This window comes from Leucoraja erinacea, chromosome 6, assembly GCF_028641065.1.
Source record: "Leucoraja erinacea ecotype New England chromosome 6, Leri_hhj_1, whole genome shotgun sequence".
Lineage (NCBI taxonomy): Eukaryota > Metazoa > Chordata > Chondrichthyes > Rajiformes > Rajidae > Leucoraja > Leucoraja erinaceus.
In genome coordinates this window covers 68584167-68596189 of record NC_073382.1, presented here as the reverse complement: position 1 = coordinate 68596189, position 12023 = coordinate 68584167, and the positions used below count along the sequence as shown (strand labels likewise).

The 12023-nt window shown below is 41.4% G+C and overlaps 1 protein-coding gene across 1 annotated transcript in view; it reads left to right on the top strand.

The window, feature by feature from the left end:
• Positions 1 to 11078, top strand: part of mre11a (MRE11 homolog A, double strand break repair nuclease) — a 67887-nt gene extending 56809 nt beyond the window's left edge. Inside the window, exons 18-19 of the mRNA XM_055637572.1 lie at positions 2177 to 2258; positions 10245 to 11078. Coding sequence (XP_055493547.1) covers positions 2177 to 2258; positions 10245 to 10298 — 136 coding nt within the window. The 3' untranslated portion in view covers positions 10299 to 11078. The remainder of the gene's footprint in view (positions 1 to 2176; positions 2259 to 10244) is intronic.
• The last annotated feature ends 945 nt before the right edge of the window (positions 11079 to 12023 follow it).

Here is a 12023-nt window from a genome sequence, read left to right as displayed (position 1 = left end):
ATTTCCCGTTAGTGTTTCCAATGATGATGGAGCTAGTGATTAGAGCATCACGGTGGGTCGTCGGCAGGGAGAGACGGCAGGACGGGCTGTGCCTCCCTCCAATCGGGGCCTATATGGATGATATTGCCTTGGTGACCATAATAGTAGCTTGTACAAAAAGGTTGTTGGAGAAGCTAAATGATAATCTTAATTGGGCTAGATTGAAGATCAAGCCTAATAAATCACGGAGTATTTCTTTGGCAAGAGGAAAGGTAGTAGAGAAAAGATTCTGTATAGATGAAGAAGAAATTCAATCTATAATGGAGAAACCAGTTAAAAGTTTGGGTAGATGGTATAACAGGAAGTTGGATGACCGAACAGGCTCAGCAACTTAGAAAGGATGTTACTGACGGGTTAGAAAGGATAGAGAAGTCAGGGCCTCCAGGCAAGTTGAAGTTGTTGTGTTTGCAGGTTGGGCTATTCCCTAGGTTGATGTGGCCATTGACGGTATATGAGATGCCAATTTCTAAGGTGGAAGGCAGGTCCAACAGAGGAGGAAATTGGTTGTAGAGCAGGTATGTTGTGAGGAGACATTTTGTAAGACTAATTTTCACTAGCATCTTCCAAAAATAGTGTGATGACATCCGTAAAATGTCTGTGTTTCCATTAAGCTGAATTCTGCCATCTGTCGTTCCACATATATATTCTAGAAGAGTGTTACTTTTTTTTCATAAAATGTTGCAAGCCTGTTGTCATTGAGGAGCATGTTATGAGTAATGGGTTGTGAATCTGCTCCAGGTTTCAACTGCAGGAAACAATGGTCTTTCTGAAAGATACTGACATGGGAGGAAATTATAGAAAACATTGTTATGTTACATATCTCCATTTTACTACCTTCCTGACATTTCATTTAGGGGTGCTGAAGCAGGATTTTCTTGCAAGATATTGAGGGAATGCCACAAGGACATTTACAGTAGAACTACTGGCACAGATGCAGTAAATGCAGGGGTCAAACAATAAGAAAGCTAACCAAATTTGTGTTTAAACAGCCAGAAGCAGCCAATTTAAAATAAAATGTTAACTCTGCGTGGTATATAATTATTGCCAGCATGAGGTTTTATCCACAAAACTGGGGGGCAGTGTTAGTTGTGTGGAGGATGCGAGGAGGCTGCAAGGTGACTTGGATAGGCTGGGTGAGTGGGCAAATGCATGACAGATGCAGTATAATGTGGATAAATGTGAGGTTATCCACTTTGGTGGCAAAAACAGGAAAGTAGACTGTTATTTGAATGGTGGAAAAGGGGAGATGCAACGAGACCTGGATGTCATGGTATACCAGTCATTGAAAGTAGGCATGCAGGTGCAGCAGGCAGTGAAGAAAGCGAATGGTATGTTAGCATTCATAGCAAAAGGATTTGAGTATAGGAGCAGGGAGGTTCTACTGCAGTTGTACAGGGTCTTGGTGAGACCACACCTGGAGTATTGCGTACAGCTTTGGTCTCCTAATCTGAGGAAAGACATTCTTGCCATAGAGGCAGTACAGAGAAGGTTCACCAGACTGATTCCTGGGATGGCAGGACTTTCATATGAAGAAAGACTGGATAGAATTGGCTTGTACTCGCTAGAATTTAGAAGATTGAGGGACGATCTTATAGAAACTTACAAAATTCTTAAGGGGTTGGACAGGCTAGATGCAGGAAGATTGTTCCCATTGTTGGGGAAGTCCAGAACAAGGGGTCACAGTTTAAGGATAAGGGGGAAATCTTTTAGGACTGAGATGAGGAAAACATTTTTCACACAGAGTGGTTAATCTCTGGAATTCTCTGCCACAGAAGGTAGTTGAGGTCAGTTCATTGGCTATGTTTAAGAGGGAGTTAGATGTGGCCCTTGTGGCTAAAGGGATCAGAGGGTATGGAGAGAAGGCAGGTACATGATACTGAGTTGGATGATCAGCCATGATCATATTGAATGGTGGTGCAGGCTCGAAGGGCCGAATGGCCTACTCCACCTATTTTTTATGTTTCTATGCAAGTAGGCTTTTAGAGTTTGTTTTTTTTTACATGTTCCTTATTGTTAAAATTGTAAAAAATATAACACAAGCCCTGATGATTTTTAGGTTTCTAAACAACCTCTTCTGAATGTCAAGTATTTATAAAACTAATTGCAGTTGCTGATTTGTGTTATTTCATTCATAAAGGGCTTCCAGTGCATCAGCATCTTTCAGTAACAGAGATTCTAAAGGAGTGAGTTTTTATGATGATGAAGAGGATGATGATGAGGTAATTTTGTTTTTCTTCTTTGTTTTCCACTGAAAAGGAAGATTTAATGGTCTCTTTAATGTCTGTTTTTAAACCTTCACCACCCAATTTGAAATCGTTACCTTCAAGAATTTGAAATCAAGAACTCAAAAATGTTGAAACATAGAAACATAGAAATTAGGTGCAGGAGTAGGCCATTCGGCCCTTCGAGCCTGCACCACCATTCAATATGATCATGGCTGATCATCCAACTCAGTATCCCGTACCTGCCTCTCTCCATACCCCCTGATCCCCTTAGCCACAAGGGCCACATCTAACTCCCTCTTAAATATAGCCAATGAACTGGCCTCAACTACCCTCTGTGGCAGAGAGTTCCAGAGACTCACCACTCTCTGTGTGAAAAAAGTTCTTCTCATCTCGGTTTTAAAGGATTTCCCCCTTATCCTTAAGCTGTGACCCCTTGTCCTGGACTTCCCTAACATCGGGAACAATCTTCCTGCATCTAGCCTGTCCAACCCCTTAAGAATTTGGTAAATTTCTATAAGATCCCCTTTCAATCTCCTAAATTCTAGAGAGTATAAACCAAGTCTATCCAGTCTTTCTTCATAAGACAGTCCTGACATCCCAGGAATCAGTCTGGTGAACCGTCTCTGCACTCCCTCTATGGCAATAATGTCCTTCCTCAGATTTGGAGACCAAAACTGTACGCAATACTCCAGGTGTGGTCTCACCAAGACCCTGTACAACTGCAGTAGAACCTCCCTGCTCCTATACTCAAATCCTTTTGCAATGAAAGCTAACATACCATTCGCTTTCTTTACTGCCTGCTGCACCTGCATGCCTACCTTCAATGACTGGTGTACCATGACACCCAGGTCTCGCTGCATCTCCCCTTTCCCAATCGGCCACCATTTAGATAATAGTCTGCTTTCCCGTTTTTTGCCACCAAAATGGATAACCTCACATTTATCCACATTATACTGCATCTGCCAAACATTTGCCCACTCACCCAGCCTATCCAAGTCACCTTGCAGTCTCCTAGCATCCTCCTCACAGCTAACACTGCCCCCCCCAGCTTAGTGTAATCCGCAAAACTGGAGTATTGCCTTCAATTCCCTCATCCAGATCAGGGAATACTTAGCACTGAGCCTTGGGGACTAGTTGCCTCATTGTGAAAAGGACCCGTTTACTCCTACTCTTTGGAAGTTGCCAGCCATACACCAATACAACCCCCATGCCTTGTGCTTTAAGTTTGTATACTAATCTCTTATGTGGGACCTTGTCAAGCTACTAGTTCAGATACACCACATCCACTGGTTCTCCCCTATCCACGCTACTAGTTACATCCTCGAAAAATTCTATAAGATTCGTCAGACATGATTTACCTTTCGTAAATCCATGCTGACTTTGCCCAATGATTTCACCACTTTCCCAATGTGCTGCTATCCCATCTTTAATAACTGACTCTAGCAGTTTCCCCACTACCGATGTTAGACTAACTGGTCTGTAATTCCCCATTTTCTCTCTCCCTCCCTTCTTAAAAAGTGGGGTTACGTTTGCTACCCACCAATCTTCAGGAACTACTCCAGAATCTAAAGAGTTTTGAAAGATTATTACTAATGCATCTACTATTTCTGGAGCTACTTCCTTAAGTACTCTGGGATGCAGCCTATCTGGCCCTGGGGATTTATCGGCATTTAATCCATTCAATTTACCCAACACCACTTCCCGGCTAACCAGGATTTCACTCAAATGTCCTCTCTCGCTTGCAAGCCACTGATTTCAACCTTTTTAATCCCAAATCCTTTAAATTCCTCTTCCCAAATCTATGCCCATGTTCACTTTTACGATATAGGAGTAGAATTAGGCCATTCGGCCCATCGAGTCTACTCCGCCATTCAATCATGGCTGATCTCTGCCTCCTAATCCTGCCTTCTCCCCATAACCCTTGACACCCCATTCCGAAATCTCTGTTTGAATTTTTCCAATCAGGATTCTGATTTGTACCAGAGTTGCCGAGGATATTCTGTGTGACTATAGGGAAACTCCTTTATTTGGATTGTTTACAAATACACAGGATTAGATGTTAAAAGTCCAAAGTGCCAAATATCAATTTACTCCCGATGGTGATGGGAGCCTTCTGCACTCACCTATGCTCCTCCGATGTTGAGAAGGCTAGGCAGACACGTCATTGGGGTTATCAAGTGGGCACCTACTTTCATCGACGTTTCGCTGATTGAATCCACATCTCCAGTAGGCTCAGCGGTGCATTCTGGCGTCCCAGAACCACCCCCCTCTGCATCTGTCTAGTCGGATATTTGGGAGACCAAATGGGGTATTTCGTCTTCAGCCAGAGCCACTGGCTACTCCGCTCTGCCACCTGTGATGTTTCTTTGATGGCCTGGTGTAGGGCTTGTCCGCTGATCCCCAGGTCCTTCATCAGTCTTAAGGTAGATGTTGCCATGAATCCTCGACATCCAACTTCTACCGGGCAGATCTTAGCTCTCCAGCCCCGCTGTTCTGCATCTGCTGCAAGCTCTGTATATCAGTTTCTTTCTTTCGAAGGCTTCCTGCACAGCATCCTCCCAAGGGACTGTGAGCTCCACAAAATACACCATGCGCTGAGAGTTCGACCAGAGCACAAGATAAGGCCTCAAGTTGGTGATGGCTATCTCTGATGAAACAGTAAGCCATTGGTCCACATCCACCAGCACCTGCCAATCCCGGGCTGCCTCCACCTGTCCAAACCTGGTCCGTGGTGGAATTTTTCATTGCCTTTGTTCCCCCCCGCCCCCCCCCCCGAATAAAGGCAATTGTCTTAACTGGGTTGGTTGTTCTGGGCGGCAGGGCATTGTTGGCTGTTCTCCTGCGTTCCAAAGTCACTGAGAGATCTTGTTCCTGAACTGCTCTGATATCTCATTAGCAACTTGCTGCTGTCAAATAACTTTGAACACATTAAAAACATTTCAGTTAATCATAGCATTAAACTACAATGGAAAAGGAATTCAAATAATTTTATATAGTCCTTAAAGATAAAAATAAACAAAATCTTATAAAGGTCTTTGGGTCTTGACAAATAGCTGGTGTAAAGCTGAGAAGCGGGAGAGGAAATGGGCATTTTCAATTTTCCCCTGGATTTCAATCCTCTGTAACAGGCCTGACCTGCATTTCACAGCTTTGCATCTCCCTTGATTTGACTTCTCTGTCGCCAACTTATCTTACTCAACCTCTTAATCTTATCCGCCGGTTGGCTTTATCTTCAGCATTTAACCCTATCGTAAATATTTCCTTTGTATGGTCCAACCTGCCCTGATTTTTTTTTCCCCCCAAAAAATAAACTTTATTCAGAATTTTAAAAATATACAAAACAAAATCTGCTCACAAACTCTTCATACGTTCTCAGTGCCTATAGATGGGTCAGTTTCATATTCAGTAGTGCTCATGTGTATCTTTATACAAAGTACCTTTGCCACTCGTGATATCCCTATTTGAAGAGAATTCCCAGTGGACTGTGCCCCTCCATGTCCAGCAGCAGCAGCAGAAGAACCCTAGGCTTTGGTCCTCTCCCCCTCACTAGAGTCTTGGCATTGCTGCACCAAGCTCCAGTTCAATCCTCAGCATGTTCTCCGACAGTCTGAATAGGCCTGTCAACAACATTCCCTTTTGGACATCTCGCTGTATGGGGAAACCCACACATTTCAGGCAGACGAATGTCTGTTGGTGAGCTCTTAACAGCAACTTGAAACTGGAGTTGTTGAAACTTTAACTTATTTTCCCTTTTTCAATTCTGAGGGGACAACAGACTGGCTAAGCTAATTGAACTGCAACCTTACAACTCCAGTTAGCCAGGTTCAATCCTGGGTACCGTCAATATGAAGATAGACACAATATGCTGGAGGAACTCAGCGGGGCAGGCAGCATCTCTCGTATGAAGTTTGTACATTCTCACTGTGAGTGCTCTGATTTCCTCCCGCATCCCAAAGACTCGTTTTTGTAAGTTAATTGGCCCCAGGATGCAGATGCATGGTAGAATCTGAGGGAGTTAATGGAAATATGGAGAGAACCAAATTGGATTAGTAGTAGATGATGGTTGGGGCATACTCATTGTGCTTAAGGACCTGTTTCTGTGCTGCAAGACACTGAGTGGGCAATGAAGTGTTCAAGCAAAAATGTTAACTTTTTATCTGCCCATTTATGCTGCCTGACCTGCTGCGCTTTCAAGTTAAAATGTTAATTTTCTCTCTGTCCATCAATGCTGCCTGACCTGCTGTTTCCAGCATTTACTATTGTTAATTCAAATTTTCAAACTCGTAGTTTTCCTCGAATTTCATATTTTTTAAACCTACTTCTTTAGTAGTTGCTTATGTGGTTTAATATTAAAATTTATTGAAAGCACGTTGAAATTTATTGAATAGTTTTATTTCATTGACGTATAAATGCAAATTTGTATCGATTGCTCCTACCCGCGTGGTTCCAATTATTATTATTAAGCTGAAAAGCCTCCTTGCAGGATGCTGCAGAAGCACTTTTAACCATTGCAATTTATTTTATCTCAAGTGGTCATGAGTGACAGACAACGAGTCCTTTTTTTCAGTCGAGTGAATGACTTTGAAAGCACACTCACTTTTGTGTTGTTACATTATCTGCCTTTTAAATGAAGCCTGGAACTGAGTTCTGGTTGCTTAATCAGGTGGATATGAGGTTCTGTGCTAATATTCAAGAGTTTCCCTTTTACCCTGGTCAGATTAATTGCAATTCAACTTCTTTACTGCTCTAGATCTTCCTGTATCAAAGCTTTTTATCCCCATCTGAAAGGCAAAGATGTTAAGTAAATCAATCGCTGGCTGTGAAATACAAAGTGTTGTTGGCAACACCCTCAAACCTTCTCAAGAACAAATTCTGATAAATGCCTTGATGTGGACATGCCAGATGCACCAAATAATTCTGAATTAATATGCAAGTTCTTCTAAAAATAACAGAGCATCTGTTGTTGCCTGGTTGTGTTTGCCTGTTCACTTTCAAGCTACCAAATTATTCTGAACATACGAACATTTATGGAACCAAACAGGAGAGAAAAAAGCTCTGGTGTAAATTATGCATTCTCCGTAGGATTGCAAAAAAACGGCATTGATGTCAAAAAGGGAAAATTTCTTCCACCCCCCCCCTCGCCTCTTCACCCGAAGACAAGTTGGGGGAATTATGTAGACAACATTTGGGACATTTTCTGTTGTTGTCACCAATCTCTCAACATATTTAAAAAAAACATACAGCTTGTCATTTATTGTTCTAGATCGTGGGGCCTTGATATACAGGTTGAAAACAGATTTTCTGGCACCAGCATGCCCTTCTTCACTGGTTCACACGGTTGTTGTTGAGGCTCATGTTAGGCCGTGGTGAAGCACTTTCTTCAGGTCGTCTTCTCTTGCGACATTATCAAATGTAAAAGACAAATATAAAAGCAAGTCATTTTCTGGCAATAAGATTTCTCTTTAAAACCATTGGTCAGGTTTTTGTCATTAATTCTAATATTTCCTCTCACGTTCCGGCTAATTTCCTTGCTCCAGTGGGAAATGTGCTTACTATCTTAAAATGTGATTATAAATGTACATAGTATCATATCAAGGATTTTTTTGTTTCAAACCATATAAAGAAGAGATTCAGACAAATATATTCAATTAATTGCCAAGATGTCTCTTAAATTGATATATTACTAGGCCAAGTGGCCTGTCGCACGGGAGGCCTGGTCCCCCAACGCAACCCATTCCTCCAACGCAATATTCCACCACTCGCCTGTAGCCCTCAATTGGCCGGGGTGAGGCTCATTTCCCCACATCTCCAGCACTCCTGCCCCTCCTCTTCACCTTCCCTCTTTTAAACTTAAAAAAAAAATTCCCTTGCCCTGCCCCTGCCCGTTACAATGTTTCAAATGACAGTGTCCTGTCTTTGTAACGTGCAGGGGCAGCAAGTTGGAATTGGATTTTTTACAGTGGAAAGTTTTTTTTTTTTTAAATGTGAATAACTTGTAAAATATAACATCAATCTAAACGAAACTTTGATAAAACACACCACATGACAATCGTAAGGTGGTCAAAGAATTGTAGTGCTATGGGCAGGCAGACAAGCATGCAGACAGAATCACAAACAAGATGAGAGTTTTATATATATACTAGACCAAGTGCAGACCCGTTGGGTCTGCTCCCCCAATGGTGTGATTCCCCCAACCCAATATTCCACCATGCACCCGTCTCCTCCAATGGAACTGAAGCCGTTGCCAAATGTAAGTTTCCAGCACTCCCCTGCCTCCCTCAATTGCACCTCCCCTGCCTGCTGCAGCAGTGAAAAGTTCAGTGTTCCTGTCTTGCAACTTTGTTTCGAAGTGTGTTGGAAGCTGATAGGAAGGAGCAGCCGTCAACGAATCAAAAGGCAGGAAGGGATCCGTACTGCAGGCGGACGGATTTGAGTTTTATATATAGATATATATATATGTGTGTGTGTGTGTGTGTGTGTATATATATATATATATATATACACACACACACACACACACACACACACACACACACACACACACACACATCTCCTTTGCTCCACACACACACACACACACACACACACACACACACACACACACACACACTGCCACACACACCCTCCTGTTTCAGCCTCCCTATATATATATATTGTTGCAAATATATCCCATTGTGACACTGTACCTGCCAAATGCTGGAGAAACTCAGCGGGATAACTTGTAAAGCATAACTAAATCTGAGTGAACTTGGAAGAGCACATAGACAATTGAAGAAGAGTTTCGTGCCCGTAAACGTTGCCTATCAGGATCCTTTGCTCCATCATATATATATATATATATATGATGTGTGTGTGTGTGTATGTATATTATTATACTAAATGTAATTATATTATTATATATATGTATGGGTGTTATATATATATATATTTCCCCCAATGTGTGTGTGTATATGCAATGTCCACACACACACAACGCAACTGCAAGGGCAGCTCATTTGCCCTCATCCCCAACAATCGTTCCCCCTCCTCTTCACCCTCCCTTTTCTCTCTCTCCTCCCCCTCTCCCACTCCTCACCTCTCCCCGTTGCACTCCCCCACTAAACACAATGTTTAAATAACATTTCTCCTTCCCTCCCCCACTCCCTCCCTCTCCTTCCAACAATGTAACAAATCTCCCATTGCACTGGGTGGAACACTTGATGGGCACATTATGTAAATGAGATCCCATTGTGATGTCATTATCGGGTAGAACGCTGTTCACGGGCAGTTTATGTAAATTAGATCCCATTGTGACGTCATAGCTGTAACTGCCAGCAACTGCCACTGCAGTGTTCAAGTCATTCTTTCTCAAACTGGATTTTGTAAAGTTGAAAATGTGAATAACTTGTAAAATATAACATCAATCTTAAACATTTTTTTTAAACACACCACAGGACAATTGTCAGTATGGTGGTGCAAAAATTGTAGCGCTATCGTGTACCATTTTGGCGTAATTTCAGGATCTCACTCACTCACAGACAGACATCCAAACATGATGAGAGTTTTAGTGACAGACAGACATTGTTAGAACTAATCAACATGGTTATAAAATACTGTTTAATAAGCTTAAACAAGATTTTGGCTGTGTTTTAAATTTGCACCTGCAGTTAACGCGCTGTGAATAAACTGAGTTAACTGAAACAGCAGTCTTGATGAAAACAGATGTTAATATGTCAATACATTTAGCTTTTCCACACTGACTGCTTTAATTATTTTGAAGTACATTCACCTTTTCCACAGTGATGTTGCACCTTATGCGCCTTTGATTCTGGCAATGCGCCATTCATGTACACAAGTGTTTAAACTGTCTGTTTAAAATAAAAAATATTTAATACATTTTTAAATACAGAATATTACAATCTTACGGATGTTAGTTGATCTCAATTTCTGAATGTACAAACAGAGTAACTGATTGTATCTATACCATATATTTGTTCCCAGGATGAATATGATCCGTTTAAAAGTTCGGCAAGCTCAAGAAAAGCCAGGAGATGACATGTCGAGCCACTGTAATGTACTGGCTTTTACATTCGATTCTGGATCAATTTTCCTGTTCAGCAGTTGATTCCATTTAAATGTCATTGTAACAATGTTTAACCAATTGTGGGTTTTTTTATGGATGCTACACCAACACGCACCTATCCTTGGTATGTTGGTAGTATTCCATAGTAAATGCTATAGTGATCTATACACAGTACAATGCGGCATTGCTTGAGGAATCCCATCCAATCTAAATTACTTTTCTTTCCTCAAAAAGTTTTATTGTTTGAAACCTTCAATATTATGCTTCTAAAACAGTTTCTCCTGCCACCCTGCAATTTTGTTTTAATTAATTGGATAACTGTTTATAATTAAAAACATTGTAATTTTCCTGTGAATCTGCAATGATTGTTAATATAAATTATTGATGCATTTAAAATAAAATTGCAGTGAGATTTATGTATGTAATGAAGGTCTGTTTCTCAGTGCCTTTTATTAAATGTACATACATATTACTAGCCCCTTAGTAAAAATACATGTTATCTTTAATTTTGATTTGAAACTGACTGATAAGCTTGCATCTTTTTTTATACAAAATTGTATTTGCTCACCTTCTTTTAGGAAAAAACAATTGCTTTAAGAAAAATTAATCCTTAAAATGTGACCAGTGTTAACAAGCAATCTTGAAAATTGCCTTGTTGTTAAATGCACTATAAACTGTTGTGTAGAAGCCCGTTAATGTTCCGATTGTATTTTTGATCAAAATAAATTATCTCTTTGTTAAGATGTCTCAAATGCAAGTTTCTCCCTTGATTTAAAAATCATGTTTATAAATATTGTCTGAAAATACTTTAAAATAATATTAACCTTGCCTGCATCAGCACACTAGCCTGGCAGTGTTGTGTTCTGGAGATTGGAGCAAAAAGAGCTTTAGTTCCTTGCATTTGTTTCCTCATTCAATGGTGGATTTACCTCAATTTAAATTCCTGATATATCCACTTTCCCTCCTTATTCAAAAATCTATTGGCTACTTACATCAATGGTTCTTTCTCACGCATGCACTGCACAGTGATATTCTAGCACCCATCACCATATTCCATAGTCCAGTCCTTATGCTGGATGTACTGGAGTGCTCCCAATCCAGGTAAGCCCCTGGTTACTGCAGGGCCTCTGTCGCCCTGGACCGGCTCGCCCTGCCAACTGATGTCCCCCTCCTCGACCGACCGCATTGAATTCTCCTATTTTAGGTAACCACAAAGCTCCCCCTCCATTTTCATCTGTGCCCCACTTGGACTGGCACCTATTTTTCCCCCCTCCCCTTCCCTATCCATCTACATTCACAGTTTACATAGACAATTGGTGCAGGAGTAGGCCATTCAGTCCTTCGAGCCAGCACCAACCACCATGGCTGATCATCCACATTCACAACCCTGTTCCTGCCTTCTCCCCATACTCCATGATTCCACTAGTTCTAAGTCGAACTCTCTTGAATAGAAACATAGAAATTATGTGCAGGAGTAGACCATTCAGCCCTTCGAGCCTGCACCGCCATTCAATATGATCATGGCCGATCATCCAACTCAGTATCCCGTACCTGCCTTCTCTCCATACCCTCTGATCCCTTTAGCCACAAGGGCCACATCTAACTCACTCTTAAATATAGCCAATGAACTGGCCTCAACTACCCTCTGTGGCAGAGAGTTCCAGAGATTCACCACTCTCTGTGTGAAAAAAGTTTTT